This window comes from Lynx rufus, unplaced genomic scaffold (genome assembly GCF_022079265.1).
Source record: "Lynx rufus isolate CCGP_SWC_20201006 ecotype Redwood Valley unplaced genomic scaffold, mLynRuf1.p SCAF_18, whole genome shotgun sequence".
Taxonomy (NCBI): domain Eukaryota; kingdom Metazoa; phylum Chordata; class Mammalia; order Carnivora; family Felidae; genus Lynx; species Lynx rufus.
The window spans coordinates 38,975,183-38,999,170 of NW_025814832.1; the positions used below are offsets into that span (position 1 = coordinate 38,975,183).

General features: G+C 43.9%; 2 protein-coding genes across 3 annotated transcripts in view; both read right to left on the bottom strand.

Moving 5' to 3' along the window:
• MAP3K3 (mitogen-activated protein kinase kinase kinase 3) overlaps positions 1 to 6,675 on the bottom strand; it is a 60,441-nt gene extending 53,766 nt beyond the window's left edge. For both annotated transcript variants that reach the window (XM_047081636.1, XM_047081635.1), the window contains exon 1: positions 6,589 to 6,675. In XM_047081636.1, coding sequence (XP_046937592.1) covers positions 6,589 to 6,592 — 4 coding nt within the window. In that variant the 5' untranslated portion in view covers positions 6,593 to 6,675. The remainder of the gene's footprint in view (positions 1 to 6,588) is intronic.
• An 8,871-nt stretch (positions 6,676 to 15,546) lies between these two features.
• LOC124513546 (translational activator of cytochrome c oxidase 1) lies at positions 15,547 to 21,950 on the bottom strand. The gene is made up of 5 exons (XM_047081651.1): positions 20,123 to 21,950; positions 18,550 to 18,656; positions 17,106 to 17,233; positions 16,419 to 16,596; positions 15,547 to 16,107 (listed from the first exon to the last, which is right to left on the bottom strand). Exons 1-5 carry the CDS (start codon positions 20,400 to 20,402, stop codon positions 15,907 to 15,909), a joined length of 894 nt encoding a protein of 297 aa, XP_046937607.1. The 5' UTR covers positions 20,403 to 21,950; the 3' UTR covers positions 15,547 to 15,906.
• Positions 21,951 to 23,988: the final 2,038 nt, after the last annotated feature.

Below are 23,988 nucleotides of genomic sequence, written 5' to 3' on the forward strand. Positions count from 1 at the left end.
GGAAGCTAACCAGTTCCTGGCATTACTTCATGGATAAACTTGTTTGGTAGTTCCAGCACTGAGAACACATTTGAGGAATGGTTTGGCACTATCTCCTGAAACCCGGGATAACTGACACAAATGACACAGGGTAACAGAATTCTGATTTTGTGTCAAAGTCGAAAACATTGTTAGAGGTAGACAGGTTCTTAAACTGATACTTCAAACTGAGGACGTGGATAAAGACAGGAAGTAAATCAAGTGGCTCTTTTAGGCATTTCTTCCTGGATTGAGATTTTAACTTAATTATTAACCCTCCAGTATGGTATTTCTTAAAAATAAAAACAATCAAACAAAAATTTTAAAAACAAATAGCAGCTTTCTTAGCGTTCAGCAGTCATTTGTACGTAGTCAGAAAGACCTGGATTTAAGGAGGCTTTGAACAAATCACTATTCTCCCTAAACCTCAATTTCTTCATCTATAAAATGGAGATAAATAAATATATCATATCACAGAGCTGCTGTGAGAGTTAAAAGAAAAACGAACTTACAAATTATTCCCTCGTGGTACCTAACACTTAGTAATGCTAAAAAAATGTTGGCTATTATTTTCAATGGAGAAAGGTCAGTGGGAAAAGACTGGACACTACTTAATCTATCCCAATGCTTAATTTTATTCCTGAATTTTTATTAGTCATTACCAATAACCATTTACTGAGTACTAATATGTGTTATACATTAGATAGTTTTGAAAGATACTTCAAGCTGTTCAAACTCTAGGAGTAAATGGATGAATGACACCGAAATACAAGGTTATACAAGTAAAGCAATTGATTTAGACAATATACAAACTAGAGCACATAAATACATCCGTGTAAAAAAATTTTTTACAGTGTGATTAGCAAGAGGTTTTATAGACGATTTTACATAACTATTAATAGAATAAGGATTCTTTCAGAAAAGCAAGCTTTTCCAGCTATGTAGGAGAGATTAGAAAAATAAACTTAAGAAAGGACCTAAAAGCAAGTGAGGGGCTGAGGGGAAGAAAACTGGGTCAGGGATTGAAGCTCAATGAATATTAATCCTTATTGAGTAGAGTAGGAAGAAGGTATGCTGGCAAAGATTTTAAGAGGTCTGGAAAAATACAAGAGTGACACCACAGCAAGTCAGGACCAAAGAAAGACAGTAGCAGGGATAGACCAGGCAGGTCCAATACAGTGATAGAGGCAGAAACAAAATTTTAAAGGGAATCAAGAAGTTGGAGATTAAAAGGAAGTTGGAAGTAGTGGAAATCAACAATTCATTTGTGAACTTTACACATGAACAACTTGAGGCTGGGGTAATAGTGTGCTATCACCTTGAAAAGATTTCCTGAGGATGGAGGTGGTTTGACACACTTAAAAGCTACCAGGAAGAAGCACAGAGGAAGAAGTTAATTCTAGAGATTAAGAGGTTATGACTATGGAGGCAAGTATTCATAGAAAATAGAAAAGAAGGGATCTATGAAACTAGGATTAGAGTTCAGGCTTGAAAAGTGGAAGTCTTAAGCAGTGGAAGCAGTCTTAAGCGGACGGCTATCCATAATTATCCAGCAGCATGTACTTCTTCTCTGGATACCCCGACCTATGGTATGGGGGCTGCCAGGCAGCATATTCCTCCTTCCTTAGCTCCAGCAGGAAGTCAATCTTCCAGAATGAACTATTACTTCTTTCTAAAAGCAGGGTCTTGGGGCGTCTGGGTGGCTCAGTCGGTTAAGCATCCGACTTTTGATTTCGACTCAGGTCATGATGTCACAGTTTGTGAGTTTGAGCCCATCGGGCTCTGTGCTAACAGTGTAAAGTCTGTTTGGGGTTCTCTCTCTCTCTCTCTCTCTCTCTCTCTCTCTCTCATTCTCTCCCTCCACCCCCCGCCAGTCCCCTGCTTGCACGCTCTCTCATCTCAAAATAAATAAACAAACATTATTTTAAAATAAAACATAAAATAAATAAATAGAAGCAGGGTCTTGGGCACCTGGGTGGCTCAGTTAGTTGAGCATCTGACTCTTGATTTCGGTTCAGGTCATGATCCCACAGTTCATGGGATGAAGCTCCGCATCGGGCTCTGCGCTGACAGTGCAGAGATTGCTTGGGATTCTCTCATTCAAAATAAATACATAAACATTTAAGTAAATAAAATAAAAGCAGGGTCTTAAGACACTCCTGTTTATGAATCTCCTTGGCTAAAACCCCAGAAAAGTTTCCAGTAGCACCATGTCCTTCAGTAAACATTGTTGTCCTGTGTAACATCTGTTTACTATGTCAGACACCCCTTTCCACACATACAAATCCCTACAGTAATGTTTTAATTGTTGTGTTCACTTAACTAACAATGTTATTTCTTCATGTGGCCAACTCTTTACCCAGTTCTCCCAGATCATCTGTGTATACTGCTCACCCAGGAGATGCTGTCTTCAGAATGTCTTTATGTCAGACTTTACTATCTTACTCTTCGTGACATTTCTCACACTCCCACTGCCTCCACCCTGTCAATACCTGGGCAAACATCATTTTATAGAAGTATAAGCAAAAAGGTCTGAGCCTCAATTCATAAGAAACTTTTTTCCTTCATGGATATGGTTGAACCTTTGCTAGATCTCAAAGTCAAATCCTGGTGTTTATTTTTCTGTTTCTGGGATATCCCATAACAGCCCTTCAAAAATAACTAATGGGGAGGGGGGGGGGGCACATGGGTGGCTCAATTGGTTTTGTCCAACTCTCGATTTCAGCTCAGGTTTTGATCTCAGGGTCGTGAGTTCAAGCCCTGTGTTGGGCTCCACACTGGACACGGAGCCCACTTTAAAAAACAAAATTTTTTTTTAAAGTAACTGATGATCCAAAATTTAAAAATACATATTACAAAGTAAGCCATTGCTTCCTCATAAGAATCAACATATCACCACTATATTTTATTTTAATGTTTAATGAAATTAACCCAAAGGTCTGGAGACTATAGGATTATGTATGTTTATCCCAAAACTACAGAATTGATGTCTCCTTCCTATGCATCTTTACACAGTTTTGACAAAGTACCTACAACAACTCCTTGCACTTATTTGTTTACATGTTTCTGGTTCACCTTACCTAACTGTAACTTCTTAAGGACAGGATAAATGCAGATACAGGGCCTAATACTGCACCTGACACATAAGAGACATTCAAATGGGCAAAGAATAAAGGAATAGCTTACATAGACAGGACCAAGAAAACGGTTTCTTATCTTTTGTGTATTCCCCTAAGTAACACTCAGTTGGATAGATATTTACTTTTTATAAATGCCTAAAATTCAGTTTTAAAGTCCAACTGTCATTTAAAAAATATCAGAAACCTAGTCAACACATGGCCAGCTTGACTCATTAAATTGTGACCCAAATTTCAATCAAAACAGTTGTTGACCAGAGTCTATATAGAGACTGGTCTAACTGGGAGCTCCCAGTTAGCCTTGGAAGGAGCCTCGGAAGGTTGTTGGAACTTTAGAGATGCAAGGTGTCTGTAAATCACAATGATTCTGACTTCTAACCAAGCTATCAAACCAGAACCACACCATCCTTAATCCTGTACTCAGTTTACTACAGTTTCCTGTAACATTTCCAAATTGTTACATGTTTTTCAAAAACACTTCCCACTAAGTTTCAGAATGCACATATAAAAAGTCCAAATAAACACCTGTGAATTAGTCTCAAGTGTTACTAACAGCATTTGCCACATAATTACTAAAACTGCGATAGGGGCACCTGGGTGGCTCAGCTCGCTAAGTGTCCAACTCTTGATTTCGGCTCAGGTCATGATCTCACAGTTTCTGAGTTTGAGCCCTACATTGGGCTCTGTGCTGACAGTGCAGAGCCTGCCTGGGATTCTCTCTCTCTCTGCCCCTCCCCTGCTCTTGCTCTCTCTCTCTCTCTCAAAATAAATAAATAAATACAGTAAACTTTAAAAAAATAAATAATAAATAAAACTGGGAGAGAATTCTAGCGTGACCAACAAAAATGACCAGTTAGTCTGAATTTTTTTAATAGCCATAGTATCAAAGCCAAAAAAAAAATTTTAAAAAGGTGAATTATTTCCATATTTCCTATTATTTACAGGGATAAGTGTAGTTCCCACTAGAAATTTACTGAGGCTAACAGCCAATATAAAATTTAACCTGTTTTTATTACCAACCCAAGTTGCCAAACAAGCTTGAGTGCGGGGCTTTGAACAGCTCAGGGAAACATGACTGTTAACCAAAGAACCTACAGGGCAGGGAGTCAAATTAGTTTTGATCCTTTCCTCACTGGGCTGAAGTTTAACAGGTATAATGAATATACTAATAATTCTGTACGTCTCTCTTATCAACCTCTTGTTGATCGCAATTTATTTAGAACTACAGCAACTAAAGGAAACTAACCTGGGAATTTGAATTTTCATCACATACATCACCAAAGTGGAAACCAGTATTTAAGAAACAGACTCTGTGAGTGTGTGTGTGCGCGCGTGCATGTACACATATCCTTGCTGAACCTTATATAAAGTAAATTAAAGTTCTAGGTAGGTTCTGGAAGATTCAGTACTAGCTCTAATTGCATATCAAGGTCATCCACAAAAAACAGAGAATTGTATGAGAGGAAACTGCTGAAGAAAGGTAGGCAGTGGTTCTTAAACCAACTTGCCTAATATACTGCAGCCACCATGCAAGTTACTTCCCTTCTCAATGCCTCAGTTTCTTTACGTAAAACTGACATGCAGACAAATGATAGGGCCCTTTTTTTTCTCTGGGGTTCTGGCCCCTACCTATACAGTTCCTTTCCTCCCCATCACTGTCCCTCTATATACTCATACACTTAAAGTATATTTTTTAAACGTCTTGAAATGTGAAAACAGGGTGACGTCTATTTTCATGTTAGATACTAAAATGTAATCAACACATCTGTGCACTCTTACTGATTTAGCAGTCCAGAAAGTGGGGAATGGGAGTCAGCCCACCCTCAAGTAATACACACTCCCTTTTGGGACTTAAGACTGCCCTCACAAGACAAAGAGGAAAGACTATCACAAACCAATTCAAGGATTGAGTTCGATCATCAAATTCCAAAACACAAGATAAATGTTGAAGGGGAGGACAAGAAGAATTATGTGCCCCATTTATAGTAATAAATGTCTGATAAGTATTTGTTGAATTCTAGATTTAAATCACAGGCCTTACTGGGTTCCTTTTCTGCTTACTGTCACAGGAGACCTACCCCAGAAGAGCAAGCACTTTCGAAGCAAAGCATGGGAAGGAAGCAGTAAACCCAGCAAATGAACAAACCAAACCCATCCATTTCTGTACACGGGCAGCATGGAACAGAACAAGGCAATTCATTCAAAGCCATAGTGCAGAGACGGGCAGCAAAACAATATCTGCCCAATGTGACACAGCATACACTTAACCTTCTACAAAAATGACCTGACCTTGCTATAAGGCAAAGCAAATATTAACATTCCCTCTTCACGTGGGCACTTCACAGATGCAATGAATGCCTTTGCAAAGGATCCTTTCACTGAAATTTACTCCTTGATTTTTTAGGACAATACCAAACACTTTGCAAAACTTGTGATTGTGGACAACAGTATCACAGTAACTGATCCAACAAAAGCAGCAAAGAGCATCTAAAATGTTACTTGCTTCATAACCTAGTCCAATAATCATTTGCTAAATTACCAAAAAGGACATGAAAATGTCAAATGCCGCGTGTGGAAGACATTAAAAGCGATTCTTAGATTACATCTTCACAAAAGAAATCGCAAGTATTGATAAAAAAAAAAAAAAGACTGAACAGATTCTTTTACATAGCGAATGCTCCTTTAAAAAGTTACATAATTTCAGGGATGCCGCTAACTAAACATAATAAATGTAAAACACTGCAGCCGTATTTTTCAAAAAGTAGGACTAACTGGCAGTCCCCGACCAATTCCTAACCTCCGGCAATCCGCGTGCGTCTCGCATTTCTCAACCGCGCTGCTGATAACAGAGATTGTCGTTTTAAAATCACCTCCCAGCCTATCTCCCCGCACGCCCTCCCCCCTGAGCTGGGGCGCGCACAGGGCTGGAGAGCAAGCCCCGGGAACTCTCGCTGGCCGGCCTGTGTGAGCAAAGGGAAGGAAATGACACAGGCAGGAAAAAAAAGCAAATCAAGGAAAAGACACAACAGCAGCTGGGCCTGCACCAGCCTCCAGCCCGGGCCCCACACTGAGCTCCCGCTCCCCCGCCCTCGGGCTCGCGGTCCGGCTCGCTCGGGCCGGAGCGGGCTGCCCTGCTGAGCACGGGCCCTCGATTCCGCCGCCTCCTCCTCGGGATGCGCCTGCCGCGCGGCCCGGAAGGAGGCTGCCCAGTGGGCACCGCCGGCCCGGACCGCCCCGGCGGGCCAAGAAAAACCGAACCCCCGCCCGGGCCGCCGAGCCGCGAGCGGGGCGGGCGGACGCCGGCGGTCCGCAGCCCGGGCCGGGCGGGCTGTCCATGCCTGTCAGGCGGCGGCCCAGGGTCCTCCTCCCCTCAGCCCGGGGCGGGGCGACGCGAAGCAGCGCGGGCAGAGGCCGGGGCGGTGGCGACACTCACCCATGGTGGCGATGGCGGCGGCGGCGGCTCGGACCCGAGTGTCACCTCCGCAGCCGGAGCTGCATGCCGGGGGCCCGGGCGGCGGGGACGGCAGCGGGCCTGGCTCCGCGCGGGGGGCGCGGGCTGCGCTCGGGGCCCCCGCCGCCTCCCCAGGCTCCGGCTCCGGCTCCGCCCGCGGCCGGGCGCTGTGGCATGGGCAGGGTGGCCCGCTACATCCCCGGCGCTCCTCGGCTCGGCCCAGCCCGGCCTCGGCGGCGCCGCTCGGCCCGCCCGCCCGCCCGTCTCTCAGTCCCGCAGTCGCTCCGTCCGGCCACCGTTCTCCACCTCAGGAACGCTCCGAAAAACAAACCGCTGGTCGCGCAGCTCGCCCCCTTGTCTGTCACTCACTGCAGCGCCCGCCAATCCCAGGCAGTCGCTGGACCTTCGTACCACCCCCGCTCACTTCGCTAGCCAATAAGAGGGAAGAAGTCGCTGCCCCAGTAGCCCCCCAACCCCACTCTGTCCCCAACACCCTAACTCTCAGCCGCCAGCTAATCATCAGCACCACACCATGAACCAATCCCGCCCACTCTCTCAGTATGCCAATGGGCGAAGCCAAGGCCGTTTCCGAAGGCTGTCTACCGCCTGCCAATCATCGAAACAGCACCCGGTTCCCTCTCTTCTAGCCAATCACGTAGAGGGCTCTGAGCACCCGCCTCTGCGCATCCTTGCCGTCTCAGCCTCCCTCTCTCCCCGGGAGGTGTTTGTTGCTCCAATCACAGCTCGCGCGTGAGGCTCCGCCCACATTCCCACCTCCCGTCAGTCACTGAAGGCTCGGCTGGCGCGCGGGCTGGCGGTGTTCCCCTCCGGCTACTTTGGGGCTGGAGTTTGGGAAAACGGCTGGAGAGGCCCCCGGCCTCCCGCCCTCTCAGCTCTCGGCAGTCCAGGCGGGCCCTGAGACCAGCGTCCTGCCCCTCCCAGTGCCCACACCGGGCGCGTAATAAGCGGGGAGAGTTCTGGCTCTGAGCGCTTCCCGGCGTGTGGCCACCTTTGCTGCCCGACCCCCTGACAACTCTGGTCCAGACGTTGCGCTTGCCCGGAGGCGGGGGCGGCCTCACCGGTGCCCGCCTTTTCCCGGGTCTCCTACCTCCGGGGCCACACCCTCCGAGGGGCTGGGATAGTACTGGAATGTGGGTCCTCGGGAGCCTGGGAGTTCCGCTGCTGGCCAGGGTAGAAAGCAGTAAGTGGCAAAGTCAGAGAGGTTCTTTCGGATAAGAGTTTTTTCTTTGGTTATGAAAGCAATACAAGCTCTTTGAATTAAAATTGAAAGAAAAAATTGCACCCCAGAGATAGTTTGATCTCTTTCCTACCAAGGTAAACAACGTTTGACAAAAATGGCTTCATACTGTTTTGTAGTATGCTTACATTTTATTAAAAGTGTTTTCCCGTGCCACTGAAATATTGTTCCAAAACAATTGTACTGGCTGCATGATATTTCAAAATAGAGAATGACCGTAATTAATTTCCCCAACCCCCATTGTTCAACATTTTCTACACCCACATCTTTAGATGCCAAGTCCATCACAATTAATATGCGCTCCCTTCCTCTAGTCCCTGTTCCAGTGGAATATAAATCAGACGCCAGAATAATCTTCCCCTGATGCCATTTTCAACCGTCAGCTAAGAACCTTTGGTGGTGGCTTTGCTTTGGGTGTCAAATCGCTCAAGAACTACCTTAGACTCCTCTCTTTACACTGCCTCCTCCCCACAATATTTAATCAGGCCCCTTGTCCAAGCTGTTTCTTTTTCTCCAACGAGTTTTTAAGTCTGTCATTCTTCTTGATTAGATCCCTATTCAGTTTACTGTACTTCCTTAACTATAATAATCTCTTTCCTAGGGAGGGGAGAAAGAGCAAAGGGGAAAGAAAATTTATAATTATGTCATCTATTACATGCCAGGCACGTCGTCTCATTTTATCTTTCCAATAACTCTGAGGTAAACAATACTATTGGCATTTAAATGATGAAAGTGAAGCTCAGAGAAGTTTAAGTACCATGTCTGGGTAGGAGAGCCAGAATTCATACCCAGTCTGTCTGCCACCCAGAGGTCATGTTCTTCTACTAAGCCAGGCCAGTGTTTCTCAACTGCTTTTTCATGATCACCTCACAAGGAGAAAATTTTGAATTAATTAAATGCAATTTTTTTTAACGTTTATTTATTTTTGAGACAGAGACAGGAGTGTGAGCAGGGGAGGGGCAGAGAGAGAAGGAGACACAGAATCCAAAGCAGGCTCCAGGTTCCGAGCTGTCAGCACAGAGCCTGACACAGGGCTCCAACTCCCAAACCATGAGATCATGACCTGAGCCAAAGTCGAACACCCAACTGACTGAACCACCCAGGCAACCCTAATTAAATGTAAATTCTAATGGGAGAAATTAAATACTAAGGAATAAGATTTTGTCAAGTAGGGTTGAGCTTTGAAGGCCACATACCATTGTATTATCTAAGGTTTTTCTCATCCCTTACGAATCATTTTTTACCTCACTGGAGTATCACCCTGTTGAGAATGTGTGTAATAAGCCAGTGCTAGAGGTCCCAATATACCGGTCTGAGGCTCATATCTGACCCTTAATTGTACTGACCCGTGAGATTAAAAAAAAAAAAAAAAAAAAAAGACAACCATGCGAGTGGAAATCTGGTTAGTACTCTATTGCCTGTGTTGGAAGGTTTATTCAGCAGCTTCTCTTGGAAAGTCTAAAACACATCTCCAATTTCACAAGTTTCACACCAAACTCTTTATCCTTTCCCCCTCCCCACCAAACACCCTCTCTCCTCTGTTTTCCCAATTGTGAAAATACAAACCTAGGAGGAGTCTTCCTTGGTTTTACTCTTTCCCTACCCCTACATCTAATCCTTCAGCAAGTTTCTCACGTATTGTTTCAAAATGTATCTGAGTCCAATCCACTTCTCACCACTACAGCCTTGGTCCAAGCCGCCACCCTCTGTTGGATGACTGCCTTAGCCTCCTAACCCTTGGATGACTGCCTTAACCTCCTAACCCATCACCTGTTTCCTCTGTGGCCACCCAAAAAATGATTCTCCACACAGCAGTCAGAGCAATACTTGTAAAATGTAATTCAGATCATGTCATTGCCCTGCTGTTAACCCTCCAATGGTTTTCCATCACACTTGTAATAAAACCCAAACTCTTTGCCATGGCCTTTCAGGCTTAGTAGGAGCTGGCCCTGCCATCCTCTCTTGCCTCATCTCTACTTCTCTCCCATGACCTCTCTCCTAGCCACACTGGCCTTCTTACCCTATTTTGAACCTGTCAAGTTCAGGAACTTTGCACTTGCCATTTCTACCTGGAATGCTCTCCGCCATCCCCCCTCCCTCACAAGGTGTTCCCATGGCTAATTCCTACATTTTATTCAGGTCTTCACTCAAACTGTCAACTCTTCTGAGTTTCTAACCACCCCATTCAAAAAGAGCCTCTCTCCTCTCCATCATTCTTTATCCCCATATTTTGCCTTATTTTTCTTCAGTGTCTATGTCTAAAAGTACGTATTTACAGGGTGCCTGGGTGGCTCAGTGAGTTAAGCGTTGGGCTCTCAGTTTCAGCTCAGGTTGCAATCTCACGGTTCATGGGATCGAGCCCCGTGTCAAGCTCTGTGCCAACAGAGCTCTCTCTCTCTCCCTCTCTCTGCCCCTCCCCAACTTGCGTGTGCAAGCACACTCTCTCTCAAAATAAATAAGCACCTTTTTAAAAATTACATTTACTTGTCTTTCCTTTAATTACAATGAACATAAGCTACGTAGGAGCACAGATTTTGTCCTGTTCACTGCCCCATCACCAGCTCTTAGAATACTGCCTTGCACATGGTAGAGAACTATAGTACAACCACATAAGTACTTGGCTGAAAAAAAGAGCCTTCTGATTGTCTTTCTTTCTAGCAAGAGCTTTCTTTGAGGGCTTATTTTCCATTGTCTGTACCTTAACCAGCCATCTCAAACATTCCCACGCTGAAGTTACCATATCAGACTTTCTTCTGAGCTCCCAAACATCATCCATTAGCCTCTCAAAGGCACCTCAAATTCTACAGGTTCAAACTGAGTTCATTATTTTCCTCCATAGTTCTATATTTCTTCTGCCATCTTCAGTTTCCCAAGTTGGGTTCTCAACTCCGAGTTGAGTTCTCTACCTTGGAGAACTCTTCCTCACCATTTCCTTCCCCCCTTCAGCTAATCTTGACCATGTTACCAATCTGTCCACTCCTCTCCCATCCTCAGCTCCACCATCCCAATTGAAACCTAATGTAACAGTATCTACTTATGTCAAAGGGTGACCTTTTTAAAAATGGACACCTGATCTTGTCACGCTCTGCTTAAAAATTTTAAGTTTTTTCCCATTGCCCTTAGGATAAGTCGAATATATGAATGTAGTTAAGAAGGCCCTTCAGGACCCAGGCTATGCCTCTCCAGCCACAAGTTTTCCTATTTCCTACCTCTGCCAACCTCATCATATGTTCTGGCCACACTGACCACTGGCAGTTTGTTTTGCCTCTTTTCCTCTGCATGTGCTATTTTGTTTTGAACACTCTTCTCCTCCACTTTTGCCTCCATCCTCATTCTTCCAGGAAAGAACTAAGCCTGAACATCACTCCCTCCAGAAAGCCCTTCCAGACAAATACAATTCTGGGTACCAGAGCAACTAGTACTTTCTTCATCAAAGCACCTGTCCCACTCTGTTGTAATTGGCTTTAAAGGAAGTAGGCACAGAGACAGAAGCTGTCATTCAAATTGGTATGCCTAGCATCTTTCATAGTGCATTAAAAAAAACATATTTTTTTGAATGAGTAAGTGAACCTCAAATGGGGAGGTCAGTAGTTGTAGCCTCCACAAGTATGTTATGTATCTTTTCTTTCTATATTCTCTCCTCACTCATTTTCCCCACGTGAAGCCTCCCATCTGTGTCATATCTTCTCAAGTCTGTTACCCTGGTTTTACACTGAGTAGATGCCCCTGATTAAATACCTGAACCATACCTGACTTCAAGGATCACGACCTGCCCCTAGAGCTCAGGGCCTCAGGCAGCCCTGTCATATACAAGCTGCATTACTACTTTCCTTTTTTTTCTTTCAAGAGCAGAGGGACACTTGAACACAAGATAGTGAACAATAAACACAAATGAATGCTCTTTGGGATAGTTTGATGAATTTGGTATAAAAAAAAAGAAAACAAAACTACCACCTGATTTTCTGAAAATTCTTTTAATTCAGAGGTAAAGTAGAATATATTCAGGTTACCAGTTCAAACACTTTATCTGCATTGTTAAGGATTGATGTATACCTCATAGAAGATTTTTACAACATGATATTTTATTTATTATTGACATTAACTTATAGAGAAAAACTGCTTTTCCATTTTGAAATTCCATTTCTATAAGTTTATCCAAAGGAACACTTTGCAAATGAGCAAAAGTAAGTAATGTTGATTGCAACATCCAGGATATATTGTGAAGTGAAAAACAAAAACAAAAACAAAAATAGTTTATAAGGCTGAAATGTAGAGGGCAATCACATTTCAGTTTTAAAAAAATGTTCATTCATATTTAGTGGGGGGGGCAACATTTATTGAGCACTGTCTTAAGTGCTTAACATATATTAACTTACTTAATTCTCAAAATAGCCCTAAGAGATAGATACTATTACCCATATTTTATACATGAAGAAACAGGTACAAAGAGGTGAAGTTCTTGTCCAAGGTTGCTGGCAAATGGAAGAGTTAAAATTTATTCCCCAGCAGATCAGTTCCAATGAGTAGAATAATAAAGAGTAGATTGTTAATGTTGGTTGTATCTTACAAGTAAGGGGGTAGGGAAGTCCCCCATTTGAGGTTCACTTACTCATTCAAAAAAACCCAATGTTACCTTTTTGGCACAGTCAAAAGAAAGATAAAAAGAGGAAAAAGTAGAAACTACTATCCTGTTCAGTGTCCGGGGGTAGCATCAGGAGAGAAAGCCATTTCAGTCAAGACTAATATAGCATCTATCATAACATTCTCTTTTGTCAGACCTACTGGCTCATTTATTTCCTCCTCAGAACGTCTCCAGAGGAGTCCAGGGGACTTGTAAAAGTCTACAAGTTGCGATTTCTTCCAGTGTGAAGTTATACTGACTGTTGTACTATAAGTTTCAGAGAATAAAAAAAAGACAAAAAAATAACTCAGTAACTCATGGTTTTTCTATTGTTGGCTGGAGGCAAAGCCTTCATGGTTCCTATTTGATTCAGCTGCGGCCTCTGGCAGAGTAAAGGCAGCTACAAAGCACATGAACACTTCTTTTTTTTTTTTTTTTTTTTTTTATTTTTTTATTTTTGGGACAGAGAGAGACAGAGCATGAACGGGGGAGGGGCAGAGAGAGAGGGAGACACAGAATCGGAAACAGGCTCCAGGCTCCGAGCCATCAGCCCAGAGCCTGACGCGGGGCTCGAACTCACGGACCGCGAGATCGTGACCTGGCTGAAGTCGGACGCTTAACCGACTGCGCCACCCAGGCGCCCCATGAACACTTCTTTTAAGAGTCAAGGCTATGGACAGAACTGGTCACCAATACTCCCATCCCACTAAAAGGTCACTTGAAAGTGAGCCCAAGCCAGCGGCAAGGTATTGAATGATTTTGTGTTGCTAAGACAATGACCAAAGACAAGGTAAAGGCAAGCCAGGACCAGACCTCATTCTTCTGACTTTAAGGTATGCCTGACTCCTGGCCTCTCACATGTGGTCTCCCTAGTTGGACAATAATGTGACGAGTTTTCTTTTGAAAAAATGTTTCCCCTGGTAAAATATATGATTATAGAAAATAAAACTCAGTGATAACATCACCATTCAGAGATAACCAGTTTTGAGATTTTGATACACTTCCTTCTGTTTTTTTTTTTTAAGTTCATACATAGATATGACTAGATTTTAAAATTTGGACCATACTATACAGTTTTTCACATCTTTGTTTTCCACTTAACATTATATTGTAAACATTTTCTGACCTAAAATATTCTTTGAAAAATAAGTTTTAGTAGAAGAATAACTCCTACCTCTCTAATTAACTATTCAGTTAAATAGTTATTTAACTACTTAACCTATGTAGCTAAAGGGCTCTAGCAGACTTAGAAGCAGAACAGGTCCAAATAAGGTTTCATTTCTGCCTCTTCCATATTAACCTCAGGAAAGACTGTGGGGCACCACCAGGGGGCAGTGCAGAGCCATCTAGTATGCCTTGCTGGAAGAAAATTGGTTACACAAAAATTAACAAATCCTACCTATTAGATTAGAGGAATGTTCACATGAGTAGCCAAGTTCCCTTCCAGAGATGGCTTTCCTGGTGCAGATGTCTCACATCAGAAATTATCACATTCCTCCAAATTATAATTATATTCAAAGTTTACAAAACAGAGCTATTTTACAAACCAAGGTCTATCAATAGAAAATGTAGTATTAGACCTATTCTCACCTGCTTGGTATGAGACCATTTGTTCATAAAATACTTGGCCTCATTATTTTATAGGTTTGCTGTGAAAATCAAATAAATAACATATGAAAGAATCATCTTATAAATTACAAAGCAGTGCAACTTTAAGTTGCACTATTTTAATGATGTGTTCATCAGATATTTGGATGAGTTATCTCCTATACAAACAAAATTCCAGGTAGTATCATGATTATGAAATGAGGTATAAGAGCATATGCTTTGGCATTTTCATGGTTTATTCATTGGTTTTCCTCCCCCTTGCCTTTGCTCTCCAACTGCTGAAGTCATGATGGAATTAGGAATCTTTTCCTAGAAGGAGGAAGTTATTATTTATAGCCAAATTGGTTTTTCTTCTTTTCCTCATTTACCTGAGGCTCCTTCAGAAAAATTACTGAGTTCAGAACTGGCTTAAAAAACTTGAGTAGGTGAATAATAGGGATCAAAAAGCTACTCCAGGCCTGACATGCTTGACGGGCTCCAGCACAGGTGATTGGCACTCTTGGTCTCTCTAAACCCAAAAGTGACTCTGAAGAGCATAATGTACAAAGGGTCCTATTCCCCAGCTGTCAGGCTCTGACTCAGTCCTTCACCTTCCTTCTATTCTCATTTCCTCTCCAGTTCCCAGTGCCCCCTCATTTAGCAGCAGGGATGAAAAGGAGACAGGGTGGGTGTTCTGGGGATCAAGCAAGTTTCAAAACCAGCATGGCATAGCCTTTCCTGAGAGCAGTCCAATCTGCTCACAGGTCCACTCTGACCAATCTCAGAACACATGGAAGGCTGGGCAAAGCAGGGCCTGGGAGTCCCTTATTATTGGCACTTGGGTTTCCTACTGGGTTAGAACCTTAAGCTCTCTGGCAGAAGCAGGGCACAGAGGCCACCTGAAGAGAACAAGGATGCAGGCACAGCAGCTCACACTGCCCTAGGATAGCTCCAGCAGACAGAAGTCCTGTGTCTGACCTCTGAGGTCTTATGCCTTAGGGCAGGATCTAACTCAGGGCACCAAATAAATAGCCTGTACTCCTGGTAAGTACAGGTCTTGGTACACAGGTGTTTGACAAATACTATTTGCATGATCAGTGACAGGTTTAGGCCATTAAACCAGCATTAGAGCACAGAGTAGTACCCAAAGAGAGCTACATTTTTTTGGTCAATTAAAAAAAAAAAAGTTCTGGAGTAGTGGAACTAAACCCATAGATGTCAAAGGAAGTCAAGAGGGTTCCAACAGCTGGACAAAAACCCAGGAAAACAGAAGACCCACACAATAGCAGTGCAGCAACCCACATCAATCACCTTATTATTTTTTTTTTTCAATCACCTTATTTAAGAGTAGCTTCCGAGGTGCCTGGGTGGCTCAGTTGATTATCTGGCTCTTGATTTCGGCTCAGGTCATTTGTGGGACTGAGCCCTGTGTCAGGCTCCATGCTGAGCGTGGAGCCTGCTTGATATTCTCTCTCCCTCTGCCCCTCTACCTTGCTCAGGCATTCTCCCTCTCTCTCTTAAAAAAAAAAAAAAAAAGTAGTTTATAGTACCTGGGTCCTCAGGGCACCTATCCTTCCCTGAGATCAGAGTCTGATTAGCTGGCTGTTTCCACCCTGCATCCAGGAGGGCTATAAGACATCAGCAGAACTGACAAAGTGGCCCCACAGAGATGTAGTGATTCCCTTGGCCTCAAAGGGCTGCAGGTCTTGGTTTTGTGTCTCCTAAGCTGCTAGGTCTCCAATCTGCTTCAGTCTCAGAGTAGGCTGCAAAAGCCTGTGCTCCAGAAAGGGCTGCCAGTTGCCTAGGAAGGACCTCATGGGCACATACAGCCTGGTTACTCAATGTTGTCATAGACCTGGATCACATCCTCGTGGTTGCCAAGAGCCTGGATGAGAAGGGCAGCCTGCTCCAGGTCGGGGTCAGCGAGCCGCACCTTTGTGTTGGGGATGAATTCTAGCGAACAGGACACAGAACACAAGCCCAGAGAGTCCAGCTTCTTCCTCACTTGATGCAGTGAAGAGGCATCACAAATAAACTAGGGACAAAGGAAAGTCAGGTGAGGAGTCAGGAGGTAACAGGGTAAGGCCAGTCAGAACTCTGCAAAACCTGAATGCAATTACTATTATGAATCACCAGATTTAAGTTCTTTACGAGCAGAGATATAGTTTTCAGAGTTCTGAATCCTTCTCAAAGTCCTCAGTAAGCCCTTTCCAGTATTCACTTAATAAATGTTTGTGCAACGTGTGAACTCTTTATGTCACCTGTACCCCAAGGCACAAAAGAAGAAACCGAGAGAGGCATGCCTTAACGCATCTATTAGGACCCTCTCTAAGTCTTCATACTCACTTTAAAAATGTTCTTTTCCTCTTCGTCTTCAGTTTCCTTGACATCTTCAGCTCCTGCTTCAATTGCCATCTCCAGGGCACGCTCTAGGTTCACGGCTTTCTTCTCTCGGTCCTCCACTCCAACCACAATCACCCCCTTTTTGTCAAAGGAGTGGCGGGCTCCATCAGCCATCACTCCCCTAAAAGGAAAGGAAATGCGCCAGACCAAATGCCTTTAGACTCAGCCTCCACATAGCACTGCATTCTAATACTCTTATTTCCCACCCAGCCTTCGGAGTATAGACATACATACTTCTGAAGGAGAAGATGCAGCTACGACCTGGCAAGGGAATAATCCAAACATATCTCCATCCCCTACTTTCTGCCCTGATTGGAGTTTAGTGGATGCAAAAACTTTGCTCATCTTTTAAGATTCCGGTCTCGGTAGTACATTTTAAGACCTGGACATTATATGGCTACACATGAGGAAAATAGGCCAAAGAGCCCCTTCTACATCTAACGAACAAGTCTTCTGGATCCTGCCTAGTACAGAACGAAACAAGGGAGAAGAAATGATCCCACTTGGATTCTGCTAAGGACGAAGTGTGCTTAAAACTTGAAACACCGCCAAGAACAACAGTATTTTCCTTGCAAAGAATTGGAACTTTAAGGCTTCATAGCCTTCCACTTTCCCTACACATATACCTACCCGTTCTTGTTCAGGATATGTCTGATGTCTGAATGGCACTTGGAGCCACTGTTGGATAATGCCTCAATGAGCAGGGAAGAGCCACCAGGGCCTCGGCCCTCATACAGCAAATAAACATCCTTGGTTTTCTGCAATAAACAACATGAGCACATTTTCCTGTTTCCCAGTTCCCTCCTGCATCCCAGCCCAGAACACAGATAACAACTCCATGGGAGGGGCTCTCTGGAGTAGAGCTTAGACTCTCAAGTCTTTATTGTTGTCCCCCACCTCTGAGAGGTGGCCCTTGGGACCAACTTTTGAGGTAACTGAAAGCATAACCCCTTACTGGGAAGGGAGTCTGTTTCTCTGGTCCCTGAACAATCAGTCAGCCATCTCCCAGTTTCATTTCCTCCCTGTCCCAGCTGAATCTCAAATCTAACACACACACCCCCCCCCCCAACTCCCACCAAGACTCCTCCTCCTATGCCCACCCTGCATGAAACCCATTGGTGAAGTCTCCCCTGGGGTGCTGAGTACTGCTTCAGGAAATAGCACACCTGGGCCCTATCATAAGAACCACTGAAAATATCAGGGCCACAAAATTCAAACAATTCATCAAAAGTCTAATGACCAATCAATCTCATCTGGACCTTCCATGCCACCTCCATTTATCCCTTGCCTGCACAACTTTCACGACTCTCTCCAAGCACCCTGCCCTGCTGCCTTTCCAGGAACTCCCAAATGACAATTTCTTCCTTCCACAGCCCACATGAAGGCAGTATTTATAAATGGTTAAAGAACAGGCTCTAGAGTCTGTCTGGTTTCAAGTCTGTCATTTTCTCTGTGACTTGGTCACCTAATCTTTCTGTTTCCCGGTTTCCACTTAAGGTTGTTTTGCGGATTCAGTGAGATAACGCATACAAAGTTCTTATCAAAGTGTTTGGCCTAGAGTAAGCACTCAATAATTATTGGCTATTAAGATGATTATCATTCCTCAAATCCTTCCTACTTGTCCCAGAGGAAGAGGTGTCCTCTCACCTGGGCTCAAAGACAATTCACATAACTGGGCTCTACATCCTTGCCCCTCCCACCATCACTATTGCCCCTGTCTCTCTTTCTACTGGCTCTTCTCCTTTAGGGCATAAATATCTGAAAAACAAACCTTTTCTCAATCTAATATTCCCCACACTGTGTCCCTTCTTTCTCTCTCATCTCCTCACACACTTGGCTAAGCAGTCCTAGGTCCCTAGGCCATATGCTTCTGTACATTGTCTATTCATCCTGTTCCTGATTATGCTCCCACAACCAATGTCCAAGGACACAGAGCCACCAGAAGGCTCTGTATTGAGGGTATCGACCACAATGCTACTCTTCTCTCTGATAATTTCAGAGTGTTTAGTGGCCTTCCAGACATGGGCCCCGGAGGGGCTGTGATCAATAAGAAAATGTCAAAGTGAGGACACACCCCCATTTTCAGTGACGCCTCAATCGTTGACTTGGGCATGTGCTTGCTGCGACACACCTCTAAGATGTTGGCCAGACTGCTGTTGAGTTCAGGGTTGGGGCCTCCTTCTGAGATAGAGAGAAAAGAGTGAGTGAAAACACTGCATTACAGCCAGGGGGAAAGAAGGGATTTCTGCCACTCTACCCACCTCCAGCCAGAAGAGCAGCAGGTCGCCACTTAGCTCTCAGTTCATTTAGAATATTAATTCAGCGTTTGAATACAGAGAAGTATTTTGGAAAAGAAGGTTCTAATTCACTCTTTAAGGGCGGATATCTTCCTGCTAGGTTTCAGTGAACACCACTTTGAATCGGATAAGAAATGAAAATGGTACCAACATTTCCTGGACTTATTAATACCCCTTGCTCTGACACCACTATTTTGTAATTATTGAAACATTCACATGACAGCATGTAATCACGCTGTCTCTAAGAGTAGGGGCTATATCTCATTGTCTTGTATTACCAGTGCACATAACAAACATTCAATACTGTTATCTAACTCAGTATCAAGATTTTAGAAGAAAAGGAAGCAAAGAGAAATATCAGGCATGAGTTCTAGGGGTAAACTTATATTTACTGAGTGCCTATTATGCACCAGAAATGACCTCAAGGTAGGCACTATCCCTGTTTTAGATTAGAAAACTGAAACTCGGGGAACCTGGGTGGCTCAGTTGGTTAAGTGTCTGACTCCAGCTCAGGTCATGATCTCATCATTTATGAGTTCGAGCCCTGCGTCAGGCTCTGTGCTGACAGCTCAGAGCCTGGAGCCTGCTTCAGATTCAGTGTCTCCTTCTCTCTGTCCCTTCTCTGCTTGCACTCTCTCTCTCTCTCAAAAATAAATAAACATTTAAAAAAAGAAAGAAAGAAAACTGAAACTTATCAAGCTTAAGCCATTTGCTCAAAGTCATACAGTTAGTAAGTGACAGAAATCAAGTCTTCTTGACTCTGAAGTCCATAATTTTTACAGGACTTGTTCTCCACTCCTACAGGTATCTGACACTAAATACAAAAACAAACAAACAAAAAAAGCCTTTCTACAGTGGCTACACAGTTGAAAAAACCATGCTTGCAAACTTACCTTCCAAGAAAATGTGTCTTAGGAAACCCTAACAAAGCAAACTGAGTCTGGGCAACTAACAGCTTTACTCAACGCCCCTGCCACACAACCTATGTGCTACCAGAGGCGACTAGAGGGTTTGATTTGTCTCTACTGAAAAGACACACGAGTGACCTTACCCTTAGGGTCTGTTTCTAAGAAGTACCCAGCTACACTCTAGAATGAAGTCACTTTCACCATTATCATCCTAAGAGCAACTCTGTGACAAGCAGGCATACGCTCAGCATCTGGAAAGGTGAGTGGAGACCTACAGTGTAGGGAGGTGTTTTGAACGTTTATAAAGTGTGCAACGGTGAGTATTAGGAAAAGAAAAGAATATGAAGGACCAAGGATCGGGGTTGGCTCTGGTTTAGCTCTGAGAGGCAAGCGAGGCTTTGGGCGCGGAGAGGACAGCAGCGGACGACCGTCAGGTTCTTACCTTTAACCGCCAGGCGGATGCTCAAACAGAGCTTGGAGAAGATGCGACTCCTTTCGGCGTCCTTGGGACCCTTGATATGCCGGACTTTGGACCACTTGTTGTGCCCTGCGGGGACCGCCGCGCTGAGGTGCAGCGTCCTGCCCGGAGCGGGGTTGCAGCCTGTGGGCTCAGGCTGGGAGGCCGCGAGGGTGGACGGAAGAGCCGCCCGGACACCGGGGCCTTGCGCCCACAAGCACCGGGCAGGAACTCTGCTTAGGCTGACAGCGGCCCAAGACGCCATCGGCTCCGACCCTGGGCCAAGGTCAGCAAGAGCAGCCAAAGAGCAGCGACCACGGTCAGCCCGTGGTGTCCGCCAGAGAAACAAGCAGGTCCCGAGCTTGCGGCTACCTCCGCCCTTCACCGGAGACCCAAGTGCTCAGGCCAGGCCGGGGAAGCAGTGACACGAAGCACCCTGCACCATCCCCGCGGAAGCCGGGAGTGGGTGCCCTCGATAAAGTAACACACTTCCTTTCCCCGGTCCGTTCCGGAAACGTGCCCCCATCGCCCGCAAAATCCGTTCCGCCTCGCGGTACTCGCTTGTTTGTCGTACCTGTGCAGAGCTGGGGCGAAGCGGGGCGACCTTTTTTTTTTTTTTTTTTTTTTTTTAAGGTGTAACTAATAGTTCACTTAGGAATTTATTATTGTTATTATCCAAGCTTCTTTGCGATGGGCTCGGCACTCTCCTTGTACTTTGCCGTATTAGAAACATCAGATTACTCCTAGTACTTCTCCCAGTTCTTTGTTCAACACAAACCTGTCTTTGCTGGTCTTTGTTCCACTTGACTTCACCTGGCTAACTTTTGTTTTCCTTCAAGATTCAGCTCAGGCATCATTTTCCACCAAATGGAAACATCTCCAGATTCTCCAGTCGGGTTCAGATGCCCTACTTTGTGCTCACATAACTCTTCATACACGTCTGTACCTTAGCACATAACTTTTTAATATAAACATGTTTATGGCTCTGCCACAGTATTAAATTCTTTGAGAGCAGGTTGGTACCCTTGTGTCTGGCACAGTTCTTCGGGTTTTTTGTTTTGTTTTGTTTTAAACAGCTTTATTGACATGATTTACATGTCATACAAGTCACCAATTTAAAGTGTATAATGGCTTTTAGTGTATGTATTCACAGATTTGTGTTGCCATCATAACAATCAATTTTACACTTTAGTCACCCCAGAAAGAAACCTTTTACCCATTAGTCATTGCCCATTTCCCCCCAATTCCCTCAGTCCTAGGAAACCACCAATTTACTTCTGCCTCTATGGGTTTGCCTATTCTGAACATCTCATGTGAACAGAATCATACAATATGTGGTCCTCTGTGACTGCCTTCTTTCACTTAGCATATAGTGTTTTTAGGCTTCATCCATGTAGCATATGTCAGTATTTCATTCCTTTTAATTGCCAAAAAATATTCCATTGTATGGATATACCAATTTTATTTACCCATTCATCAGTTGATGGACATTTGGGTTGCTTCCACCTTTTGACTATTATGAATAATATTGTCATGAACATTTATGTTCAAGTTTTTGTACAGACATGTTTTTGTTTCTCTTGGGTATACAACAAGGAGTGGAACTGGTGGGTTGTATAGTAACTCCATCAACCTTTTGAGGAACTGCCACAGTTTTCTAAAACAGTTGCATTATTTTACATTCCCAACAGCAACATATGAGGTTTCCACTTTTCTGTACATCCTTGCCAACACTTAGATCTCTTTTTGACTATAGCTGTTGACATCCTAGTGGGTATGAAGTGGTTTCTTTCTTTTTTTTTTTTTATTTTTTATTTTTTATTTTTTTTTAATTTTTTTTTTTCAACGTTTATTTATTTTTGGGACAGAGAGAGACAGAGCATGAACGGGGGAGGGGCAAAGAGAGAGGGAGACACAGAATCGGAAGCAGGCTCCAGGCTCTGGGCCATCATCAGCCCAGAGCCCCACGCGGGGCTCGAACTCCCGGACCGCGAGATCGTGACCTGGCTGAAGTCGGACGCTTAACCGACTGCGCCACCCAGGCGCCCCCTTTTTTTTTTTTTTTTTAATGTTTACTCATGTTGAGACAGAGAGACATAGCACGAGGGGGGGAAGGGCTGAGAGAGAGGCAGACAACAGTATCCGACGCAGGCTCCAGGCTCTGAGCTGTCAGCACAGAGCCTGATGCGGGGCTCGAAGTCACGCGCTCTGAGATCATGACCTGAGCTGAAGTAGGACGCTTAACCCACTGAGCCACCCAGGTGCCCCATGAAGTGGTTTCTCATTGTGGTTTTGATTTGTATTTCCCTAATGACGAATGATGTCAAACATCTTTTCATGTGCTTATGAAAATACTATTCATAGATAGTATTACTTTTTGTAATTTAAAAATATAGTTTAATATAAATGTTACTTTGAATAGCAAAAAGCAAATTAAGAGAGTTTATAATTGCAAATAAACATAAAGGCCAAAGTGAAGTTTGAGGTTGCCCTTGTCCAATCAGCCTAAGTCTACCAAGGCAAATCTGTAGTTCAACAAAGTCAGACTATAGACTCACTGCCACAAGGAAAACTGCGCACTATAGGGATGGTGGGGTGTCTCACCAAACAAAGGAAAAGATTTGTATATGTACTAATATAGTATATGTACTAATAGACATATAGTATGGACAAAGGTGGAGGTTAGGCGAAATTTCAATGAAATAGAGTTTGATAGGCTCAAAGGAACACAGAGCTGTATGAAAAGTGGGTGAACATCAGTTCTGGACTGCAAAGCAGACAGAGTTTAGTTTCTGTGGAAACTACAAAGCTAAGTGGGGAATGCTATATCCAAAAACCCCTGCTCTGAGGTTCTATACCTGGCTGGAAATCAAGGCTGCTTCTCTGCCAGTGATTTGGATTCTCCAAGCAAGACTGTAGGTCTTCATTCTCACAGATATCATTGCAAACAGCAAACTTTCTGACAGTCTATGATTTTAGAGAACAAAGTTTTTCAGTGAATTAAAAAAAGAAAAGAAAGTAGTCACTGTTATGACACAGATATGCTTGGGAGAAATATTGTTTCTTGTTAACTTTGCAGCTGCTTTTATCTGTGTCTCTATCTGTGATGAACAGCAGGGCGGAGTTTTACTTTCTCAGTCTGAGCTAATACTTAACTGTTCTCAAGATAAATTCACATATGACTGAACCATTCTAGAGCCTGGTTTTCAGGATCATTGAAGTCATGGTATGACAGAGATGTAACTATTTATCTGCCACTTTTATTTCCTCTTCCGAGGCACACAGGAAGATGATCCTTCTTGACCTTCCTTGGAATCATGTGACTAAATCTGGCAGATACGGGCAGAAGTGAGTAAGCCACTTCCAGACCCTATCTTGAAAAACGTATCTCTCCCTCCCACATGTTCTGGATGATCTAGCTGACCAACCTCCAAAGAACTTCATGTAAGCAAAAAGTAAAATTTTGTTGTGTTCAGTCTGAGGCTTGGGGGTTTGTTCCTGCAGCTTAGCCCAGGCTATCAAGGTGAATAATGCCAGTATTGACTCTCCCAGTTCTCCCCTTAAAAAACAAAGAGCAGGAATCTCATATTTCCCATAAAATACATGTTGTCAGACCATACAGCACAATTCTAACAGAGCCAGAAGGTGCTTATTTTGCCACACAGTTTAAACTCTTAGAGTGCACACTTCTTTCCCAGACTCACTGCCATCCCCAGATCAACGCTTCCAACACAATGGCAACTACTTGCCAAATACTGCCTCATGGCATCAATCACAATTTGCCCTTCTTCTCTTCCCTTGAAATGGTTAAACATGAGCACAGAATGAAAATAAAAATAAGCGGAGGGAGT

Excerpts from the sequence above, each read along its gene's own strand:
- LOC124513546 (XM_047081651.1), bottom strand. The coding sequence starts at position 20,402 with ATGGCGTCTTGGGCCGCTGTCAGCCTAAGCAGAGTTCCTGCCCGGTGC. Across the intron at positions 18,657-20,122 it reads CATCCGCCTGGCGGTTAAAG|AAGGAGGCCCCAACCCTGAA; the intron begins GTAAGAACCTGA and ends TCTCTATCTCAG. Across the intron at positions 16,597-17,105 it reads CATATCCTGAACAAGAACGG|GGGAGTGATGGCTGATGGAG; the intron begins GTAGGTATATGT and ends CTTTCCTTTTAG.